The sequence below is a fragment of the Solenopsis invicta genome, chromosome 6, assembly GCF_016802725.1.
Source record: "Solenopsis invicta isolate M01_SB chromosome 6, UNIL_Sinv_3.0, whole genome shotgun sequence".
Lineage (NCBI taxonomy): Eukaryota > Metazoa > Arthropoda > Insecta > Hymenoptera > Formicidae > Solenopsis > Solenopsis invicta.
The window spans coordinates 22,316,770-22,342,444 of NC_052669.1; the positions used below are offsets into that span (position 1 = coordinate 22,316,770).

Sequence of the window (25,675 nt, forward strand, 5' to 3'; positions counted from 1 at the left end):
AAGTTCTAAAGAGCAAAATATGATTTTTTTACACATTTTTTGCACATGAAATTTTCAGTACTTTACAACACAAAATTGAAAAGGTGTAAGTTTCTACGAACAGATGTAAAATTGCATTTAATTGTAGAAACTTACATTTTTTCAACTTTGTGTTGTATAGCTAACTTTTAAATATTTCGTTTGCCATATTATTTTAGAAATCTGACGACAGCGGATTTGAAATCAGCGAAAATCTCCAGAACCTATAGTAATATGCAAGATCCGAATTGTGTGATTGTAAGGGTTGAAAAACAGTACAATTTAAATTCTTTAGATAGCAGAAGACTTTCGCAAATATAATTTTTTCCCTCTCTTCCTCTAATACAGTCTTGAGATTTTCTATAATTGAAATTTTTCTAATTACCCATGAAAGATTCTTGATATAAACGCTTCAATTTCGAATTCAGTTGTGCTTATCGATACGATTCTCAAATATCGGATAAATATCGAGGTGATTATTGTCACTATCCATCGGCACAAGAGGAGAATAAAAGGCTGCGGGGGCGAAAAAGATGAAAGTTAGTTCGGGTTGGCTTATCTCAGGGTATAGTTGTATCTCGATATATATGGTGCGGAGGCATAAATAGAAGGACGGTTCCCGTGGCGATCGTTCGGCGATGCCTCGCGAGGGCCATGAGCCGATCAACGTTTCGTCCCGGAATATAAAATATACCGCGTAGCCGGTGTAACTCTTACGTTCCGCGCGAAGCGCGGGGTACGCGCCAGTCTCCATGTGTCCCCTCCTCCGCCACCCCATGGGAGGAGAATTCGATGAAGGGGGTCGAGGGGTGAGTCCACCGCAGCGTGTACCACCGGAGGCGGTAGAAAAGGCAGGCGCGGATGCCCCGATGCCGCAGTTAAAATATTGCCGGAGTTATTCGCGCGAGTGTGGAAAACGTAGCGTGCGGGAGAGGTAGCGGGATGAAGGGGGGGAACGGGGCAACGGAGATAGGGCGACCGACGGCCGGCAGCGGTTGCTCCCGGGGGTTGGCGGCAGGGTTGATATTGAATATGATGATATCCCGGATCCGACGCCGCAGCGGACTACCGCTACCACCCTCTTATTCGCCCTCCACGCTTCGTATGACACACTCTCCTCTCCCCCCCGTCTCTCTCTCTCTCTCTCTGTCGACATGCCGTGCGGCGGCGAGCACGCACACGCGCCCACACACGTGCCTCTCCACACGGTGTGTCCACGCCCGCGTTCCACACGCTCTTCTTACGTCGCGACGCCGCCGCCGCCGCGGCACATGTGCCGTCCCCCGCAGAGAGTTGATGTATCGCGTTGCCTTTTCTCCGTCTCTCGCCTTCATCGCCATCGCTCTCCGTCGAAAGGGGAACGAGACGGGATGTCACGTGTTCTTTCACTTTGTTTGTGATTTTTTTCTTTCTCCTTCTCTCTCTCTCTCTCTCTCTCTCTCGCTGTTGCTCTCTCTGCGATGCCCTTAATCGTCTTCTCGTAAGAACGGGGGTGTATACACGACGGCCGTATCACCATCGAGAATGTCCCGGTATGTATGTCAGGGGGGATCCCGCCGGCTAATTGAGCGTGAACCGTCCAAGTGCCCGAGGGAGTGCGAAGGGAGTGTGTCGGCACTTGATAACGATCGGGATCGACCTGCTACGATCGACGTTGCCGGTGTCTACACGAAACGATGATCACGTAGTCTAGATATGAATGAACAAGTTTTGCAAATACCTAATCCATAGTTCCTAACATTTTATTGAGAAGTTCACACACGAAGAATCAATCGAATGAGTATCTAATTAGTAAATCTACTTTGTTAAAATTGACAAGTTTAATAAATTGATATTCTGGATAATCGTTACGTTTAGATTAATACTTTGCATAACGCAAAGATTTGATTGTCTTGCATAATATTATTATTCTATTTGATTTAAAATCAAGTAAAAATGTTTGTACGTATACAGAATTTTCTAAAATTCGGTGATCGAAAAAACACTACAACAAGAAAGTTAAAGAAAAATTAATTGTACTATGTAAATCGGAATCACTGTATTAGTCACTGAAAAACAGTGAATGAATAGTCTGATTTTAGTGGTACTTAACTGTATCAATCAGTGATACATGCACTGTCTTTCAATGACAATACACTACTTCCGATCAGTGAGAGTATCCCCTTCTCAATTGAAACTGAAAAACTGATTAGTGAATAACCATTAATGATCACAGTTACGACACTGCAGATTAGAAAGATTACGATCTGAAGATTCAGATATACAGAACAGATTTTTATTTTAAGAAGTAGTTTTTGAAATATAAGAGGTTAATACCGGTCAATTAGAGATTACGTTTAGATCAGGGGCGAGATCGTCCAATCCATCGGGCTCTATTGGATCTATTTAAAAATTTATTTCAAAATCTAATTAGAATTTAATAATATAATAGTATATTTAATATATTGTAAATTAATAGAAACAAATATAATTTAATATAAATAAAATAAAAGATACATGTAAAATTGATAAAGAACAAGGACACATAATAAAACTTAATTTAATTTAATGTGTTTTGTACCTATTTTAGTTTGCATTTTTATTCTGTTTCAAATATTATAGTTAAAAACTTTATTTCTTAATTTTTGAGTAAAGTTACAAAAAATTTATTATTATACGTAATGAGCATAAAGACCTTATACAAAATGAATCACTTTTGTCAAAAAATGAATTGAATAAAAAATGGTCGAAACTAAAGACTGATCGATTTGACACAGAATACCTTATACAGATATATAGATATATGTTATAAAAAGAAATAAATTTGTAATTTAAATTGAAATTAATTCAAAATAGAATTTTATATTTAATTATCAAATGAATAGCAGATTTTATTATTTATTAGTTTATGAAAAATAAAAACTCATTAAACCTGAAAAAAACTCACTAAAACTTAACAGAACCTAAAAAACCCATTGGGCTGGTTTAAAAAAAAAACTCGGATTTTTTCAAATCCTACTTTAGACGGTTGTCTGTCATACGGTCATTAAAACTATCGCTCGCGTGATAGATTAGCGACTCACGAACATGCGTCTAAACGTAATTTGTGATTGTCCAGCTTTAAACTTTTATGTCCCAAAACTTACTTCTTGAAATAAATATCTATAAATAGCTATTTTTTTTACTAAATTTTTCGAGAACTTTCTTGCTATCGTATTATGATTCGCGAATTGCGGAACACTCTGTATATTCTCGATTTTAATTACGTACAATAAATTTGAAATTAACAATGTGTTTTCGTGAATCAAATACTAAAAATTTAGAATTGACCTACCTCATTTAGCTACTCATGCATCCGTTTCTTTGTCACAAAATTGCATGTAAAAGATGATGTATATTAGTGTAAATTGGGAAGTAATAGATTACACGAATATTTGCAATTCAATTAGTAATTAGTATGCGTTGCATTATATCGATGATACTGTAAACTCGATAACTCGAATTAATTTTAAATTCAACGTTCAATATCTCTTGTGACATGCACGACACAATTTTGTCTAGCTAGCACGTAGAATTTCATTTTTCTCGAAATTATATTTTAATTTCGTATATTGTAATTCTATAAATTTCCATTTAATAATCACATCTATAAACGTGATATATTGCACATTTATAAATAATACGCACGTACACATGTAACAAACCGAACAGTTATTCACTTGGTACTCACTGTATAATACTTTATGTTCAACGATTCTCATTCTACTACTAGAGCTACCGTTGTATGCTCATTTTTCTTCTTAAGCGCATACTTGAAAGATTTTTGATCATAATTTTGGATAAATTCTGGTGATTCTCTCGAAAAGATTAACGAACGGCAAAAGAGCTATTGATAGAGGTGCATTTTTCATGCGGTCAAATTCTCCGTTTATGCGTCATCTACGTGTCCCCGTTCAGATTGAGGGTCCCCCTTGTCCTTCTCGTAGCCGCGGGCCCCTCGATCGCTTCACGACTTCCTTTCCCGCGCTCTCTCCGCGCGCGACGATGGTTTTCTCGCATTTTTTAAATTCCTCCCCATAGGCGACCCACGCCGGGAGAGTCGTTTCAAACGACTTTCCGGGCACGCCGCGCCGTTACAAACGGAGACACGTTCGGCAGCACGTGTTTCTTCACTTCGGCCCTGTGATTTTCCTGCCGCAAAAGCAAACATGCGCAGCTGTCAAATCCGCCGCGACGATCCGCCCGGGGAAAGGTAACGAAACATCCGCAGGCAGTTGAGTCGTACGACGACAATGCGCGTATTTAGAAGTAACAACAATACATTCTTCCATTGCCGAAGAAATGCTCGAGTAAAGTCAAAAGTTAAGGGATAAGAGAGGAAAGAGGCATGTGCGAAAGGTTTCCAATTAAAAATAAGATGTAATCAGGAGATTGGCCAAGTTACCTTTTAAAAGTAACTCGTACTAATTCTAAAAAGTAACTTATTTAAAAATGATTCGCTACTTTTCCGTTACTTTTTTTAGTTCAAAAACAAGATGAAATTAAATATAAAATTTACTTTTTTGTTTTTTTATTAACATATTAAACAATGTTACTTTTATCTTAAATTTGCGAAAACACAAAATATTTCAAAAAGTTGAAAAGAAAAATTTTTAAATGTTTGAAATGCAAATTAAAAGTTTTAGTTTTTATTAAATTTATAAATATAGCGATATTTATGTAATATTATAAATTTATATGTTTTAGTAATTTTGTATTTTAAAATTTTAATGTAATAATTTCAAAATTATTCTTAAAATATATGCAGCAATATGATTGATTTATGACATTTTAAAGCTATATTTAAGATATTTTAAACATAATTTCTTTTAAACATATTGGTAACAATGAGTTTAAACATAATAATAGATTATGAATATAGTTGGAGAGTGAAGATTGAGACTGAAGATTGAACACACACGTATACAAATGAAATTATCACAAATAGGTTGAAAATGTAAAAAGTAACGATAAAAGTAACATAAATTCGTTACCATTACTGAAAAAACGTAACTAAATTACAGTTAGTAAAGAAGTAAAGTAATACCGTTATCAGTCCGCTACTAAAAAAAGTAATTGCAACGGTAATGGTGTTACAAGTAACGCGTTACTTCCCTGAATATAATTGTAGACGTTATAACGCAACCTTGCTTACCATTTGTGTATACAATTTCCCTTTTTTCCTCTTTTTCACCGACCTTCTTTTTCACGATTTCTACAGAAAGTTTTCAAAATCATTTCAACCTTTCACATTTACACAACAATTCTGAAAAAATTCTGCAATATGTGAAATAAAATGTTGCAACAGAGAAATATTTCTAAAATCCATTACAATTTAATAAATCTGAAAACATGTGAGTGTTTCGTAAAGCTTTCGCGTGAAATGATTTTGAAAACTCGCGGGCAATACGCGGAATCACTATTTAGATGGACGCGACGGATTTTTATATTTCTCGACAAAAACCTACTTTCTACGAAATATTTTGTAGAATAAAAACTTAGTATTCTACAAAACATTGAGGATTAAAAGGTGCAACATTACAAGATTTCTCGCCCGTGTTTAGTGGAAATATTCTTCGACGATGAGCCCTCAAAATTGGACTGTTTGGTATTCCTACGTAAATTATAATTTTTTTTACATAATTTAACCATTTCAGTAATCTTTTGACAATATTTTAAAAAGGTTGTAGATTTTGTCAGTAGCTTTTCAACAACTTCTCTATAAACTTTGAAGTACAAGAATCGCGACCATTTTGCTATTCTAGAAATGTTGCAGGTATATTTCGCAATTTTTATGAAATGTTTCACTTTTCAGTTGAAACATTTCTGAGAAATTTCTGAAAAATTTTAGTGCTGCATTGATTTTCACGCGTATGCAATAAATTATTATTACTATTAGACACAGTCGAGCGTATCATTTTAACAAATCTTAATGACCAATAAGCTTTGTATTAATTACATTTTAATGTTAAGAGCATTTGCGATGAATTGTTTTCAATATCGTAAATATGTGAGTATTGAGAACGGTATTCTCTCTCTTTCTCTCTCTCTCTCTCTCTCTCTCTCTCTCCTCTTTATCTTTTCATAATATTATCATATGTATATATAAAAGATGTAGTACGTGAGAGTATCGAACTTACATGTGTGTAATCTTGCGCGCCATGCGAGAGGATCGCTGACTAGTCCCTGAAGGCCCGGCCAATAGACAGCAGTGTGCCGTGGTTCTGCTCTTTGTTGAAATTGACCGATACCTAGGGAGATATACAAATGAGCACTCTCTTACATATTGCGAATTTTGACTTGAAACTTATTCCAAAGTCTGCACGCGAATCACCGGGATTGTACATTTTTTTTCAATTTTTCTATAACTTAAATGGTAATTAAAAGTAACTAATAACTCTCAATTGGTAAAAATCGCAGCAATTAACTCTTTTCCAAAAATAAGATACAAATAAATATAATTGCAAATTGAAAATAACAATGATGAATTCTAATCTTATAAAAGATTCTCAGCGACGCTGAAAATATATGTAATCATCTATACTTTTCTATTCGCGACTTTTTTTCCTCTCCTTTGAAAAAAAGTGTACTACTTAATGACGTTAATACAATTATTCGCGATATTAATAATGGTTGATGTATATTTAACTGATACTGGGATTAAACGTAGCGAACATAACATATGCTTTGACCCGACGGTCGGTGTAGATAACGATATTGGATTTACGATAATTCAGATAGCAGAGCGCATATTGAAGTAATAATCGAAGGAAGCCGTAAAATGCAACGGCGAGATGTAGAACGGGCGCGCGTTTACTGACCGAGTAAAACAGCTTCCTTGGATCGATGTCGGCCAAGTCGTCCCGTTTCTCCACCGTAAACCGCTTTATTAAGCTTCAGTTTTTCCCCTCCCGCTCGTTTCCACATCTACGCGATTCATTTCACATTTTTATCATACGCAATTTTCATACAACTCGCATCCGCCCGGGATATGCAAGCGGAATTTAAATGCCGCAATTTTATAAGCCGCGCGACCTCGCGACAGATTTCAATCTCGCCCTTTTTCCGCTTTTCCCCTCCTCCCCGCCGAATAATTAAATGTCAAACTGAGAAAACTCCGAACGCCCGTTATTGTATTACAAATGTAGTTACAATTTTATTTCTGATTTTTGCAAATCGTACGGTTTCGTTCTTTCCAGTTTTGACTGAATACAATTTGTAACAGAAGTATCGACAGAGACGATATATTACATCAACGAAATTGGCATAAAAAAGTTATTAAAGGATCTGTAGGCATTTTTCGTTTCTCTCTATTTAGGAGCCGCAGGTTCAGCTCGACGGAAATTCGTATCTATCGAATCTGGTGTTTCAGTCGAGATTATCGGCGACCGCACACTCGTGCACACGCACGCACACACGACGCCAATTCGATTCGCAGCTTCGAGAGAGGAGGCTGGCTTCTCGGCAACTCCCGCTACGCGGAGACCTTAATGATCCGACCTTTCGAACGCGAGAAATTAGTCGACTTAAGCCGGGCTCTATGCGAGGGAACGATGACTGGGATATCGAATCCGTAAATATCGGTCGTTGGGATCCGACGGACTTTTTGCGCGGATTAAGGGAGATTAAATTGATCTCTCTGACCGATCGAAACGCGCGAATCGAATAAAAGACACGGCGGAATTATCATCGTTCGCGTTTCCAAGACTTATTATTATCTTATCGTCTTTGTGAGAAAGGCGCGAGACTTATGTCCATTCATGCATATTTCTGAGAGTTCTTGTGCTTTCAAAAGCGATTATTTCTTTCAACAAACTCAAGAATATTTTATTGCAAACTTTATATTTTTATTTAACTTTAGTGAATGCCTCCCTCTACTTAACTTTTATTAATTGGAAAAGTCTGTAATGATTTAGCTGCTTATATAAATTGAATTCGTTATTTATTGTTTTAGTATGTCGTGCTCAAAATGATTAATTCATAATCGTTAAAATATTCTAGAAGATAGTCGTTGTTTTCATTTGCTCAGCTTGTTAGTAAGAAAGTATGTATGTATAATTCTTATTGAATAATGAATTATATATGAACTAGTCGAATGCGAATCGAATCAAGATTTGAATCTCTTTGTAATTCGAACTATTTGAGCTATCCAAGCTATTCGAAAATTTCGAATCCAAGTTCAAATACGAATGACATATTGATAACTTTATAAAATCATATCTAAAATAATCTAAAATAACCTTCTATCATATTATCAATGATTCTTTTTACATAGAAATCTCCTAAATCTTTTTCATCTGTATATTAAAATTCAATACCTAACAATAATTATGATGTTAATTTAAGATTACGTTTCATCGATTCAGTTCGATTCGGATTCGAATAAAGAAATAAAATTCAACTTTGCCTTAAAAAAGCTTTGATTTGCACGAATTTCTAATAAATTATTCCCCTTTTCCGTGAATCTTATGCAGAGGACTGTATCAATGTATGTCGTCACTTTCGAGAAGATCCTAACAGGACGTTTACCTTTGTAATGCAATTTCGGAAAGTTATTTACACCCACGTTTAATTGATCGTCATCATATAATAAGCCTGCGTATTCTCGCAATATTTCATCGGGAGGACATTCACGGTACAACGTCGTTTACCAAAGAAAATCATTCGACGATTCGGATTCGTGACACCGTCGTCGTCCGCATTCAGAAATTAGCCATAATCGCGACGGAGAGAAAGTGAGCTCCCGGTTGCGTGGGCGCGTTTAATTCGTTTCGGGTGCGTGTTTCTACAGGCCATCCACGCTTGTCCGTCCGAACAATAAAGCGTCATTTCCATTTTACCGTCGACGACGAAAACGGGAACGGGAATAGTGGGATACGCGCGATACGACCATCCGATCGCCGCTCCTTTTGTCCGTTACGCCGAAATCAGATGGAATTTATGGGATCATAAACGGCTAAACCCGCGCACGCTCATCAACGAAAATACCGACGATCATGCTCTTTGTCCGCGGGCCCACGTGGCCGGGGCCCGAAGAACGAGAGGAGTGGAAAGGTGAAGTCTACTCGATCCTCAAACGGACCCCCGGCACGCGCTTTTACGACGCCTCGTTCGAAAGCGCCGTGAATCGGGCAATTAAAAGCATTTAAAAGTGTGTACGCATGTTACCAAAATATCCTCGTTCTTAATCTTAATTACGGATACTTGGACAGTCAATCTTTTGAAAAAGTCACAAGATCAGCTATTATCCCTCGTGATTTTTTAAAATATTCAATATTAAATATCTTGACACGTAATATGATACAACTTAAATTTCGAAATAAAATTCTGAAAACGCGAGAGACTCAAAATCAAGAAATAAGATTATTTTGTTTTCAATTTTGAAATTTAATTCGAATCTTTGTGCGCAGAAAATTTTCTCTTAGAATTTACTTTCAAAATCATGGTAGTCACCATGCAATGACCTTTGAAAAATTTTATTATACTTTTATTATAATTTAGTAAAATTTTAGTATAAAAATTAATCCAGCTATTTTATATTATGAAATATTTTTAAATTCAACCAAATTTTATTAAAATTTTACTGAAACTAAAATTCTACTAAAAGTAGAAGAGAAGATGGTAGCCACTTACATTTTATGCAATAACTTTGTTAATAATATTTTATATTGAAATTTAACGATTATATTCATCAAAATGTTTAATGGATTCTAAACTCAAAGTTATGAATTACTTATTACATTGAATATTATTTTTAAAAATATAGCAACATAGTATAATGAATCGACGAGATAGAAGGCTGTTAATATGGGCTAACATGAAAGTAAATTTAGAAAATGGTTTTGTTTAAAAAAGATACAGTATTTTGTTACAAAATTATATATTTTTAATCTTTCATGATTTAGAATTTTTCTGCGTTCAAAAACATTAGAGATATTATTTCATTTTTGTTTAACATTTAACAACAAAATGATATTTCAAATGTTTCTGAACGTAGCCCTCTGGAGAATGACAAACGATTTTTCGAAGAATTATTTCGGTTTGAAAATTTTGATGCTATTACCAATATTCTATCGTATTAACAAACTACTATTGTTTAACTCGAAATATGTACAGCTAAATACATAGTAAAAAAAATCACTCACGAGTGTGCATACATTCGTGTGATAATACGCTCAAGTTTAAAAACAATGAAGGAGTGTGTAATTAAATGTTAAAATGTATTTTGTAAAAGTTTTGAAATACTCAAAAGTAAAAATGTCTGTTGAGTATTGGTTAGCGCCATTACATAACAAGCCATTAAACATACACTTCCATAAGTAATTAGAATTCGTCCTAATAACGAAGATAATACAAAAGTGGCCATAATCATCTTATTCTCTACAGTTTAAGTTCTTTATAAAATTTAATCAATCTATTTTACATTATAAAATACTTTTCCTAAAATTTCACCAAATTTTATAAAAATTTTACTAAACCAGACGTATAGTAAAATTCTCCAAAGTTCATGTTATATCTCGCGATTATCATAATTTTTTCAATGTAACTTCTAAGAGGAAATTCTCTCCGTGTATATATACGCTGCGAAAAGCAATCGATGTGTCAACGTTTTTGCCAAAAAGAGTTTGTTTTAAATCGCAATCTAGAACATCCTATGTGTATATATGCGATACGTCGCGTTTATTGGAACGACCAATCGGGAAAACATGGTGCGAGAGCGTAAGCTATAAATATTTGACGCACTGAATATCGCGGTGAATAAGGTACGGACGCGACGTCGACGGGCGAGTAAGCGGACGAAATATTTATCGTTTAATACCGCACATTTTGATTGGCTTTTTGTCATTTATACAGCGGCGATCTCGGCAGTCTCGCGCGCGCGTCCGCCGAGAATTTAATTAATGACCATCGGTGTAAAGCGTACGCGCGCGAGAGATCGATCGGTATCAGATGTCAATTAGCGGCGCGCGTTGCGAATCGCATAATCGCGATGACGATAGCGCGGCAATGTGAAAAAGAAGAACGATCTCCATACAGTGTGACGCGATTATAATCATATATATTTTTATATTCTGCAAATAGACAATATTCTCTTGACATAATAGCTCGACTAAATTATTTTCTTTACACGTTTTTCGTCGCATGATTCGCATCGTGGGATTACGATAGCGTGAAAAGAACGGGGCTTCTAATTTTAAAGATAACTTTAACAAATTTGTTATCCTTGAGTCTTTCTTTTTTTTTCTAAAATTATTTTATTTCAGTCAGTCAGTCTCGAATCGAATCAGCGGCGCGCCATTCATATGAATAAAACGCGACGATGTGTTTTAGCGGAGGGAATTTATACGGGAATATGTACGCTGTACGTATATTATACACACACACACACACACACACACACACACACACACACACACACACACACACACACACACACACACACACACACACACACACACATATACATATATATATATGTGCTACCGGAACAGTATACTCATACATACGTATGTATCCGGTAGCCGTCTATAATTCTGACAGAGCGGCATTCGCGCGCCACCGAATTCGCGTCGTAAATACGAGCCACATTGCTCGTCGTATTTGTAATCGACGTAATCTGTCTAATACGACAATGAAGTCGGTTACCCATTAAACCGTTATTGAAACCGTATACGATTACGCGAATTACGGCGAGATAGTTCCAACGTATACGCGCCATTGTACGCCGGGCATATGCTCTAAAATACGAGCCGCGGGTGTGTATGTACACCGCGCCGATTTGAAACACAGGCAAATATCGCAAATGCATTTGACAGGATTACACAATAACGATATATGACTATTTTATTTCGCAGTACTAAAATTGTGCATGTGCGTTTGCGTGTTGCATAAGGTACATGCGCGCGTCGCCATTCCAAAGTGTTCGACGTTTTCATTTCAAAGCATTTTTTGCAAAATATTTAAAAAAAAACGGCGTTTAGAAGTAGATATTTAGCGTGTAAAGAATTACATTTTGAAAAAGTATACACGGAAAGAACAATTTTAATGCTGTATCTAAAAGTTTAGCTAGATACAATATTATACAGATCAGAAAATAATTTTATGTTGCACTATCAAAATTATTGTGTAAGGCATTCAAGCATGATAACACTGCTGCAAAAATATTCGACATTCTAGCAACCAATTAAAATGTCCAAGCTCAATTTCTTAATGATGCAACATATTTATTTTCAGATCTATGTTTCAGTAAAATTGTTCTTTCGGCACAATAATTAATTGCTACATAGCCGCGTGCAGCATTAACGATAGGGAATTGTGTGGACAAGTAATCTCCTGTAAAAAATTCGACACAATGTATCAGAATTAATGAATCTTTGCGGAAAGCTCAACAATGTTTTCCTACGCATAAAGCAAGACCTCACACGGAAAGAACGATTTTGTTAAAGTGTCTAAAAATTTAGCTGGCTACAGATCTGAAAATAATTTTGTTGGACCATTAAAATAACTGTCAGGCAATCAAACTAATTGCTTGTTAGAATATCAAAACTTGCAGTCTTGATCATCATGTTTGAACGTCCTACACAATTATTTTGATGGCTTAACAAACTTATTTTTAGATCTGTATCTAGCTAAATTTTTAGATGTTTCGGCAAAACTATTCTTTCCGTGTATTAACCCATACGCTGAAAAAAATATTTGGTAAGATCAACCAAAGTTTAGTTAAATGTGTTAATGATCAAATAAATTTTACAGTTATAATTATTAAATATGTAATTGTTTTGTTCAAACAATTGTAGCCTTAACCCAACAATTATTTTTATGCAACTAATTGATCAAATGTTTTATTAAATGTAACTAAGTTTTTGGTACCAGTAACTACAAAATTCATTTCATCACTATTTAACTAAATTTTGGTTGATCTCATCATAATCGGTGTATACTGCGAGACAAGTTAGTTTTGGTACACAGCGAGCTCTTTCAGCAATATCAGACTACCGATTGTGAAAGAAGAATACAATATCTTTCCCTAACAGTAATTATGAGTATTTCTATAACATTCTTGTTTTTTTGATAAAAGAGTAATAGCAGTGAATCCAGAAATCTTTTCTGTGGGTATTCTGTTGGATTACTTTAATTGATATTTAACATCTTTGTGAACAAACAACTTGAAAATAACATAATTTTGAAACGTAAATTCTAAGCGAAATGAATAAAATGTACGCATTAACATAAATATTAATTTGACTAAAGAAATATGTTCATTTTTAATAGAATAATTATGTTATTTTCTACATTCGTTCCAAATTAACACAAAAATGTAAGCGGACCATTTAGAACATGCGATATAAGTTAAATTTAGCACAGGTTTTTGCAACTGTGCATAATCCTTTGAGAGAGAAGCCTGCAGCCGGCAGCGGCTCCCATATTTTAACAATTAATCCATCTAATTGGACGCGGCGCAAGTAAATGTGTTTAAGAAACGTCTCGCTTCTCTATCGATTCCCGTTCCCATTGGTTGCTCCTGAATTTATTCACCAGATAACTGCGTTTATTGCAAGCGAGTGGTCTCTACCTCTTAATGCAGTTACCGACGGCAATTCGATTGCACAGGAATTTTCAGATCCCCGTGAATCACATACTCTTGTATCGTCTTGTATAATAAACAAAATGTCACGAAAGACGCGAGTCGCGAGAAAGGCGAGAGATTTCGCGACGAGAGCGCTTAAAGAGGGGGACGAAAACGCCATAATTTATGATATAGAAACCGGAGCAGATGTCACGCAATATTTCCGAGGTTTCTATTACAAGCGATAAAAAATGAAAGACACACGTGAGGAGGCACATGGCGCGTCGGGCAGTTCCTTTTCTAGGATGATGTGAATATCTGCTTTCAGGATAAACATACCGCCTCATGATATTCGGCTCCAACGGGCCGGGCGTTGCCCTATTTTGGAACGTAGCGAACGTACTACACCTGCTGAGAACCCAATTTTGGCACACGAGTGCCGGTCTCCGGCATCACGAATGTCCGATCCTAATTTCTACGATATATACGGCAGTGACATTAGATCTAGCTTCCCGAAATCGATCATGCGAAACGCGTAAAGAATAACAATTTTGAAAGGGCGTTTTCGCGAAGCAGCGGCAGTAATAACTCCGCGCGGTGTCATCAACGTCGTAAAAATCCGCAGGATGTAATTCGTCACGAAGAACGAGGCAAGAACGTAACCGCGATATTTTTGCGACGAACTTTCCAAAATTGAATTGCTCGCGCGCGCACGCTGCGTCGCATCCAGATATGATTCTCGTTTCTTTCTTCTTTTTTCTTTTTTTTTCTTTTTTTTTTTTACTGGACTGGAGTAATGAAAGATGTATACGGCAAGCTTTGGTGCGCGATCACAATCGCGATTTAGTATAAATCTTTATTTTTCGAGCGCTGCCTCGCAAGAGGCCTCTTCTTTCCTGCGCGGCATTAAATTTATACGCATTTTCCATCGTCACTTTTTTTTTATCATTGCCGTACTGCGCTGCTCGGCGCCCGTTTACCGCTGCAGTTTATCGTAACGTGTAATCTTTTTGTTCGTTCAACCGCAAGTGGACCAGAAGCTCATGCATCCTCTCGCGGAAATCCGAATTCGCCACCAAGCCGCGTACGAGCATGGTCGTCAGTTGGTTAACCCGCAATATCCTAACTTCCGCTCGTATATGGTCGCCCTATTTGGCTATCAAATAATTCGCGTCCTATTGTAAACACAACCATCCGCAGTATAATATTCCTTCCTGCATTTTTTTTCTTAATTTCTCATTCACGTACATAAAGTGCTACTTGATTTGCGACTCGGCTAAAAATTTAGAAGTGAGCAAATGAAAATTTAGCGACAAAATTGAAGCAAGAATAATTATTAAGATAATAGAGATGTGTAGCTAAAATGGCAAAGATAGGATGCTTTAAGATAAGTTGAAGATGGTTATTTTTTACCTACCATCAGTAGAGGAAAGTTGCCAATACTGACTGGCTCCTGAAGCGACATATCTTTATTTCTCGAAAATTAAACACTATGATAAAAACCTGATCTGTTTAAGATAAGAAATAAAATCTCACAGTTCATATATTTACAGCTCTTTTTTCTATAAAATCTACTAAAAACGAATTTTTGAAAAGCGAGAATAAAGTTTACACGATTTTCTCTTGCAAATTACGTAGTTTAAACAATAGTGAGTATGTTATTGATAATATTAGATCATTTTACACGTTTGCAGCTCCCTAAAACTGTTTTGTTTATACTTTTCTCTTTCATATTTTCCTTTTAGTGCAGCTTGAAACATAAAACGCTATGCAGCGTAAACCGATACACTTCTTCGTGAGAATAGAGTGCAACAACTACAAAATCTTCAACTACAACGTTGACAGATGTTTCATGAATATTTTCACATCTTGAAAAATAGCGTCAGATCCAAATATAACCCTAATAAAACGCCAAAATGTATAAAGTAGGAGAGTTCAATTCTAACTTCTTAATTTTATAAACTTTGTTTATTTAATACATAAAAATATATGTTATTACTTAATTTATCGATTTATTTTATAGTTAATAGCTTATAGGACTGTATTTGAATTCTGCCTATTATGCCAGTTTTGGGGCATAATTTCTCAGACGCTTTTTTGGATTATATTGCAAAAATATTAATTATAACACAATTACGGAATAGTACAGTGAAAACTGCTCCGATAGAAAACACTTTCTAATTTGTTTTTAAAGTTTTATCTTTAGTTTTTGTTTAAGAAACGTTACCCGAAAACAAAGTTGTAAAGAGGAAACAGTATTGGTGTTCTCTCTTTTATTATGAAAAGGACAATTGTTTTTTTATATACAAAAAAAGAGAATAAAATTATAAATAAAAAGTGAAACTGAGCGCAGAGAATTCTCAGCTTAAAATCACTATAAAGTCGCGTTATATTTCTCGCTGTATTACGTACGCATATATCGTATTATCACGCGATAAAATCGAACTCGCGATGCCTCGATTAGCACATTTCGATATGCGAAACGTATAAATCGCGGATATATTAGCGCGCGCTGTTTAGCGATTCGTTATTACGAAGTATACCCGCGCTCTGTCGGGAGCAAATCATTTAGAAATTTAATGTCATGAATGTTAAGTAACGTCCCTCGTTTGCGTCGCTCGTTAATGTACCGGGGGAGAGCAGGTAATTCGGTAAGCATAAATTTTAGAGCCGCCGTTCCGCGTCCGCTGCTCCTTCCGGTCAATATTTCAATCAAAGTCACGCCGCAATTCTTATTCATGTTCTTGTTTTTATTTAACTTAACATTTCTGTATTAAATTGCCTTTCTAATTCGCAGCGGTTAAAAAGAATCGAACGAGATGACGTAACGCCGTGTTTAACTAATTCTACACTAATTACTTCAGGATTTGAGAGCTGCTATTCTTATTTTCATTATATATTCGGAATTAGACGAAGCCTTAAGAAATATTTTTAAATGCCTCTAATATATTACTATGTATTTATTGTTCCAAGGGTTTTTTTAATGTAATATTTGTTAATTGTGTGAATGTTAGATTGTCAAATCGTTGCAGTTGTATTCGAATATTTGGGTAGCAAATTTCGTTTAGGCAGAAGGCGCGCGATAAAGTCATTTTAACAGATTATAGATTTTAAACCGTGATACCGTTTATGAATTAAACCCACGTCTCCGATATTGCCGCGATATTGTACGACACGTTATTTGTATGAGCAACTTCATAATACGACCCTATCTTGCCGCTGTTGTAACATCGACCCTCTCCGATAATTCTAAAATTGATACCTGAATATATATATTACTGATAGTTAAGGAATGAAAAGTGACTCATAAAGAATGCTGGGGGAATTTTTACAAAATGTGAACCTTAAAAATTTGTAAATTCTTATTCGAGATAAATATTTTTCTAAAAATCGTTATCGATTATAAAGTAAAGTAATAATTGTAACTTGGTAATTATCTATATATCTATTATCTATATAACTTGGTAATAACAAATCGATACTTTATTTAAGCGGCATTGAGCTTGAATGACTTTTGCAATTTTATCGATTCGAAATATTACCGAGATAAATTATTTTGAATCGTGTTATACATTCTTGTGTGGACTCGGGCGTTGTTGTTAATGGCAAATAATTTAGTGTGAAATATTAGTGATGCGCACCGCATCATATTTAACTTAATATATACGCGAGGTAAGACGTTGCACACGAAAGCACTCTTGAACGTGACATCTTTTCACATGCTTTCAAGGCGATGACAAACGCCTTCTGCTTTGTCGCGCGTCATCCGATGGAAAAGTTATGCATTTGCAACATCACAAACGAGGTCTTGATGGCACAGGCTGCCAGCAACAAAACACGAGGAAGTAACATTGTAAAAGTGAATTGAAAGCTCGTGCATTTATGTCAAAAATGTACCGCACAAAAGGATAAGATCTTTATGAGGTCTTCATAATTTTTCTACGACAAATTTTAAGGAAAATCTAATCATTGAGACTGCTAGAACGTTCGGATCATTTCAGAGCACTTAAAAAAAATTTTAAATCTCTTTAGCTTTACATTTGTTCTCGCAATTCCGATTTAAATGATTCTTTATGCAAGTTTCACTTGTCTCGCCGATAAATCAAAAGCCGCGCTTGATATTTATCTCTTCGTTAGGCCAGAATGAGTTAAAACCAGGCGATAGTGATTCACGCGAATCAAAGTGTAAAATCAGACTCGGACTATGTAAATCCGTGAATTATACGCCGGGGCCGATCGTATCGAATGCACAGATAGTTTCGTAATAGATTTGTAACTCCTAGTCGCGCTTTCGTCTGGCCCGCTTGTTCGATCGACCGCCCTTGGTAATTCTACGATTAATGCGTTCAATCCGTCCCGCATTACACGCACGCTATCGCAGCACGCGACGATTTGTGCGTAGAGAACGGCGGTTTCCCCCCGATTTTCTATCACAAACGCGCGAATGGTTACCGAATTGTTACCGTTGCAGATGCTACTAATATCTACAAGCATCAATAACCCTCGACATTTATCTCTGTTCCGCGTTTACAAAATATTTTTCACAATATTTTCACTACGATTGCTGGCTGTTTTATCAGGAAATTGTTTTCTCACATTGTCGCGAGGAAATTTAGTTGAAGTTTTATATTTTGGAAAAGTGTATGATATGATTTATCGCAAAGAAAACATAGTTAATCTTTACGTAGGGGAGACCAGGGCTCGTTGACACAAGTTGGTATTGAAGTCTGTTTACGTATTTATGTAAGAAACAATGGAAAAATTGTCGCAAAATATGTCTTTTATGATATAAACTTTTCCCAAAGTTTTATTTAAATCAAACAAGTATTACATTTAAAAAGGAAAAAAATCAGATTAAAGCGAGTAATGCAAAATTTCGTATTAATGTTTTCCAGTTTGAGAGAATAATTCGAAGTTCTAAGTGAAGTAGTATTTGTTAAGAAAAAGTTTCTGTCACTATATGATGTTATTTTAAATATTAAATAACTTGTTATAACCAAATGATTAAAATCGAATGTACGTAGGGTGTATTGACTCGTAAGGCAAGTTTAGCTCATGCGCGAGTAAGAATTGTGAACATTCAATTGAATGTTCACAATTCTTTCATTTAAATTAGTTTACGTTTGTTTGTTCTGTAACGGCATTCTATTATTCGATCATCAGAAAATAATCTTAAGATACAATGTCTACAAGAAGTACACACGTTTCTGCGATTTGTTTTTCTATTTCTATCATGTTTTCATTAATATTTAACATGGAGCTTGTCGTATAAGTAATACTATACGGCATGTTCGTATTTTACTTATTACAAAGAAACAATATCATATACGGAATCATTTTTGGCATGAAAATATTGAGAAAGATTTTCTCTATCAGATTATATAGTGCATTTAATCAAAATTGTTTATTAAAATGTCAAAATTGTGAAAACTATGCCAATGTTCTCCCCTATTTACTGATAAAGCTATTTGCATAGAATGTACACCTCTGAACTTCTTAATAATGTTCTGACTTTATTAAGTAAAATAGATTAATATTAGAATTAAACTACAACTCTTATAAAACTTTCCTAAATGATTTTAAATATTATATCGAGGTTCCACTAGTAGCTCGATATAAAATAAAATGAAAAATTATCTACGTTATATTCATCTTTTTGAAATTTAATTAACAATTGGGAATAAATAATTTTTTTCTCCTATCTAAAGGCGTATTAGAGGGGACAGAAGAAATTTACTTATAAATGTCACGTCATTCGCAACTTTTTAGGTATTTTGACCAATCCAACAGCAAACTGAAAGTTTTTCAATCTTTCCTCATTCTCAAGAAAACGCAGACATGTTAGAGACTGTTGAAACTCTTTCAAAAGGAAATGTTTAAATTATTCAAATGAATCAATGTTCCAATAAATTCTTTCTAGCGCTTATCTACCTGGAACGACACAGATCGGCTGCAGATAAGCAGTCCGTGATCAATTAAGCATGCAATCGCGTCACCTGAATTTAAATGATCAAACTTAGAAAGACCGTAGTATACGCACCCGAGGACGCCGTGAAGCCGGCGTGCATGGCGTACCGCGGCGCGGCCATGTGCTGAGGATGTGGGGTCGGTGGCAGGGCCGCGTGCGATGGCGGTACCGTTGTCTGGGGATGGACCGTCGCCGTCGGTCTCGAAAGTATCGTGTCGATGCCGTGAGGATTGCTGCCGACGGAGGTGATGGACGTTGCCGGACTATGCTTGCCGCTACCGGTGGGTGACGATTGACCTTGCGTGATAGTGGATAACGGCACCGTGATACGCGGCAATTGGATGCCGCCCTGTTGCTGCTGCTGATGCGGTGGATGATGCTGCTGCTGGTGCGGCTGCTGCTGTTGCTGCTGCTGCTGCTGCTGTTGATGCTGCTGCTGTTGTTGCTGTTGCTGTTGCTGCTGCTGTTGATGCTGATGACTTCTCTCCGCCATAGAGTGCAGCGCTGCCAATGGCTGGCTGCCGAGCATGCCACCCCCAGCGGCGCTTAGATTGAGAAATTGCAAAACATGGGGCGCGGCCGCCGCGTGGAAGTCGTGGAGCCAGGGCGGCCGCGGGGGCGGCGGCGAGTGGCTCGAGGCGGGCGGCGGGGAGCACGAGCCCAGCGAGGAACCCGCGGACGAGCTACGATCGCCCTGGTCCAGGTGATGATTATTGTTGCGTCGGTGCGCGTCGCTGAGCGACGACGACATGTTCTCGGCAATCTCGAGTCCACCGCCCTCCGGCGTGGAGCGCGATGGCGGGTCCGGGCACGGGTCTCCGCTGTCGGCGCAGGCCTTGCCGCTGGTCAGAGAACACACCATCTCGCACCACGCATAGTTCGGTAGTGAGCGAAAAATCTTAGCCGGTGCTTAGCTGCGCGCTGGACGAGGCGTGCGGCCGCCTCGGAGTCCTCGCGCGCAAAGGGATTCTCCCGAGGAGAACCGCCCGCCGTGCCGGGGAGCAAGTCCCGTGGCGATGTCGGCCGTTGAATCAGGAAATATATCGTCTCACTGCGTCGTTTCGCTCGAACGACGTCGAACTGCACCGACGATGCGACACAGGACACGTTCGACACTTTAACCGCGATCGCGACCGCGAGTGACACTGTTCTCGAAGAAGTAGGAGGATGATGTTCTATCGCTCTTTCCCTTTCCCGACCCTTTTACCGGTCTTCCGTCTCACTGGAAGGCAAAAGGTCAATCACTGATCCTCATGGTTTCCCCGCGGATCACACGTCGCGTCGTTTGGCACGTTTCGCGAGTGCAAGCGATCGATGAGTGGAGACGAGTAATCACCGCACACCGTGAGCAGTCACCGGTTCACCGGTTCCGCGCGATGACATGGAGAACGAGGAACGATCGGGGAACGATCAGTCATCGACTGCTCCGGACTGAATTGGTGGTCATCGACGGGCGGTCGACACGCGCGATCAGGAAGTCGTCGTCCGTGCCGCGACGGTACGGGGTAGTCCTCACCGAGTGACTCGCCGCGTCGCCAAATGGTGTGCGAGCAGGGTGCATCGGGCGCGCGCTCTCTCTCCGGCGGGAGATCGAGTCTCTCTCCCGTGCTTTCGTCCTTGCCCTCGTCCTCGCGCGCGCGTTCCGGAAACTGCCGCAGCGGAGGGAGAGATAGGTCGGCCCTCGACGCGAGTCGATTGGCGTGCCGTCCGTGGGTCGTTTAAGTGCCCGGGGGCGGTACCGCCGTCGGATTGGTCGGCCTGGTGGTTTTCCACCGGAAGGAGAGGTGTTCCGGGCGGGGCCTCTCAATCTCGCGTTAGCTTCTTGTTAAGCGTCTTTCATTGTGTGTTTAAATTCGTAATTTATGATCCCGACTGAATAAAACAAGAACTTGCTGGTTCGCTCGCTCGTCCGCTTGCTCGCTTGCTCGCTCGTACGTTCGCTGGCTGGCTGGCAGGCAAGCAGGCAGGCAGGCAGGCAAGCAAGCAAGCAAGCAAGCAAGCCAGGCAGGCAGGCAGGCAGGCTGGCTAGCTAGCTGGCTGGCTGGTTGGCTGACTGAGCCTCTTTGGCTCTGAGACTGGCCCTCTAGTTTGCTCGACGACTAGGCACCTCCGCACGACTACGGTGACACTACTGTCTCGATAACTCGCTTCCTTCCTTCCGTCGTTCCTTCCTCGCTACCTACCCTAACCGTCTCCTATCTCTTTCCTTCATCCTCTCCCGTACCATTTAGGCTCCATCCTTCCCGCCCACTCGACTGCTGTTCACCACCTACCTACTCTTCGACCTTTCAGCCAGTCGAGTACGCGTAGACGGAGCAAATCGAGTTATTCGCTGCCGATGGTCCATTTGATCTCCCGTTCCTCCTGCCCGTCGTACGTATGCCGATGCACACGTGTCAACGAGAATTCGGTTACTTCATCCCGATGAACCATCGCTGCGTCGCGCTCGGTGCGGCGCGCGGCTGACGTAACTAATGTCAGATGAACTTGCCGGCTCTCTCCGGCTCTGGCAGCCGACCAATGTAATGTCGACCGCGCTTCGTCGCTCGATTCCGCTCTCGTCTATTGGATCCGCGTTTTAGACTCGCCTTCGACCGAACGGATAATTTACGGCGGCTGACTGCACTTCGCGCTCCCGGTCATTAAGCGCCACGTTGTCGGGGTGTGCGCGCTTTTCGCCCTCTCTCTCTCTCTCTCTCTCTCTCTCTTCTCTCTCTTTCGGCACTCTCCTTTTCCTCCCGCACACTCACGCGAGAGACTCTTCCAGTTCGACGTGCGACCGTATAATCCTTTAACGAATTCCTCGCAAATTTCTTTCGCTCACCGTATGTGAGCTAAATATTCTCAAACTTGGAGCAGGTTTCTCTCGGTTCAAAATTTTTTACCTTCACGTTTTAAACGTAGATCTTTCCGATCTTACGTGCTTAAACGCTTCTGTAAGTGCGAGATAAAATCTTGTAGGATGGAATGATAACGTTTTAGTTATAGCTACGATATTTAACTTGTAACATCTTGCTACGAAATTTTATTTTAGTAAAAAAAGAATCACAATTCAAGCGAGGAAAGAAATAACTCGGCTTCAAATAAAACGTGAGGACGCTGGATAGAGAAAAATGAATATACGGATGTGACATTTTGAACAACAGTGTACGTCCGAGCGCAGTATCTGCATCATTAAATGCGAGCGTGCCGAGATCGATCGTTTAAGAGTAATTATGCTAATGCGGCCCGATTATGATGAAGGCTCGAAATAAGCTTACAGGGTATCATCATTACCACGTTCAAATACGTGCGTATTATTAATAATGAAACAATAATGGATATTATTAAAGCAGCATGACGCAATAATAGCCGGCAAGCAGCGCAGTTGCCAATATTTGTTGCACCGTATTAATCACCAGTCGCATTAATATTGCACTTGCGCACGTAGGAGAGGCTTTTGCAATCCGTTTCGTGCTACAAATTGTTGCCTAATTCGCAAGAAAGCCCTTCGATACGCTTTTCATAATTCGGAAATTGCGAATCGCCCATGGAGCAAAACGTTTCTATTATCGCAGGCCCGACGACGATTTTCTTGCAATGCATTTCTCTTGTACCCTAGATTTAATTATCATGTCGATTCTTATACGCTTGGCGAGGGGCAACGCCGTAAAACGAGAAAAAGGCCGGTATTCACCCGTGGAGACCGAACGGGATTTAAATCTATTTTATTTGACCCCGAAGGATCAGTCCTTCTTCTCATGGAGAGGCGACTCTTTTTCGAGGGCAGGACGAGGAAGAGGAACTCTCGCCGTCCCTCTTTTCGTCTTTCGGCCGCGCGGGCGATCCTCGCAAATTATGTAAAACACGTCGGGCAGCCAGCGACAAGTATTGATTCCCATCGCCGGATGTTTTACAGCGCGTATTATTTTCGCGAGGAACGATCGTTCGGCCGGGCCGGCGGAAACCGCTCGTTTCCCGTTTGCGCGAATTTTTCACTCGCGAATTCGGTTTCATCCGGGATGATCTCTGCCGTTACGCGAGCCATATAACGGGTCACGACGATGAGGACAATTTTTTTTCCAACGTACGCGCATTCTGCAGATGCGTAACGACGCGCGATAAAGATCCGACGGAATGGAACAGAATTTTTTCTTTCTTTCGAATTGAAGGCTATACCTTTTACATTACATTGATATTTTTTACTGTCTATTGTTCTTTTGTAATGCAGATTATCCCGTTACGTTTCAACAGGACATTTAATGATAAATTACACATACGACGATCTTTGTTTTTTTTTCCAATGTTCTTCGTGTCTCTTCTAATGTGATATTGAGACCTTTTTTCCTCGAATTATCGATTATTCTCTATGCCATTTCTGTTATTAAGTGAGCCAACGTTTGACGTATCGATATCCGGCGCGAATCGAGTGGCAATAAAAGCGTTCTTATTTAAACACCGTTTCACAGGATTATTTCGAATAATTTGTTAGCCCCGATAAGCCCAGCAGCACACGCCATATGCCGCACGCGATCGCGAAATATTAAATTCTAGTTGTGCCACGTATCATTGCCCCCGCGTTGCCACGGCAAGCTTATCTGTCAAATATACCTCGCTTTAATAAACCATGCAGTACGAAATATATCACGTGAAAGAAATTCGTTATTCTCAGCAGATGAAAGTAGCTCGCTGCTCTGCACCACCGTTATTCCTACACGGAGAGAATTTCCCCATAAAATTTACCCTGCAAATCACGACAGTCATAGGACAATATTGTATTTCGAAAAATTTCATGTGATTTTCTCTGATTTATTAATATCTACTGCGCATATTTTGTATTTTAACACGGTAAAATGTAAAATATGTTTGATTATTTTTACTAAACTCTATAGTTATAAATTTCAATGATTTTAAAATATATTGAACAGTTTATAATTTTTTATTGTTTTAAATGGAATAAATTTCCAAGTAGCGATATAAACATAGGGTAACTCCGATATTTATGCTGCGCGAGGATTTACGCCGCAAAAGTCAGAAAAAAAATGGAAGAACGAGTAGGAGTATAATTTATAAGCAATTACTATGTTACGTGTCTTTATGTTGGTATTATATTGTGATTTCAGTTTTTTTACTGTTAATGTTAACGAAACCATAGTGAGTTAAATCGATTTGTCAACGTAGTAAGAAGCGCAATCATGTGTTATAACTTACATAAAATGATTACTGTAGGGATTAAAAGGCTTAGCGGTTATTTCGTGATACGTAAGTGTTGTAGAAGGATAGTAAAGAATGGGCCACGGGAAAATAGAAGTGCTTAGCTCTTGTATTCTTTGTTCAGTTTGATTTCTTGTACTTCTCATCTGTTAGGATACACGGCACTTTTAGCGCGCGGGACTAATGCCGCAGTACAGACGTTCTGTAATTGGAAAGCAGCATTCGCGCTTGCGCAGTTCACACAAAAGGCACATATTTGCTCTCTATTGTTATTTACATGTGTTAATCTCTTTGATATTGTTTTATTAACATTTCATGTAATATATTTATCGTTTTTATTCCCTAATAAACTTTCTAAACACATTTTATAAATTATTACGTTACTTAATTTATATTTTATTTGTATAAGCATTATTTATAAATTATCTTTGGATTGTATATCCCACACATCGATAATTGCCTATGGAGCACAGAACATTTCAGCAATATTGCAATATTATAACATTTTAGCAGAAACATTAAAAATATTGTTGCTACATAGCTGGAATGTTCTGTGCTGTACGTATATCCCACCCCTATAGCAAAAATTCGAGGTTTTTTTTTAAAGTTTTTTCTTAAATATAAGAAAAAAAATTTTATATTTCTAATGTATTTTATTGTAGTAAACAGTATGAAATTTTTATTGATAATAAAAAAACTCTTGTATTTTTGTTATAGGAGTAGAATATGCCTATACAGCACAGAATATTCCAGCTATATTGCAACAATATTGTAGTAGACAGTATGAAATTTTTATTATCAATAAAAATTTCATACTGTCTACTACAATAAAATAAATTAGAAACACAAGTCCTTTAAATATTTTTTTCAAACATAATAAATAATATTTGATAAATCAAATTTTAGATAGA

General features: G+C 38.2%; 1 protein-coding gene across 1 annotated transcript in view; it reads right to left on the reverse strand.

Annotated features, from left to right (window-relative positions):
• The window catches only part of LOC105203876 (homeobox protein Nkx-6.1), a 55,052-nt gene extending 32,786 nt beyond the window's left edge, over positions 1 to 22,266 (reverse strand). Inside the window, exons 1-2 of the mRNA XM_039451330.1 lie at positions 19,644 to 22,266; positions 6,177 to 6,287 (exon numbers count right to left, since the gene is read on the reverse strand). Of these exons, the coding sequence (XP_039307264.1) occupies positions 6,177 to 6,287; positions 19,644 to 20,433 (901 nt within the window). The 5' untranslated portion in view covers positions 20,434 to 22,266. The remainder of the gene's footprint in view (positions 1 to 6,176; positions 6,288 to 19,643) is intronic.
• Positions 22,267 to 25,675: the final 3,409 nt, after the last annotated feature.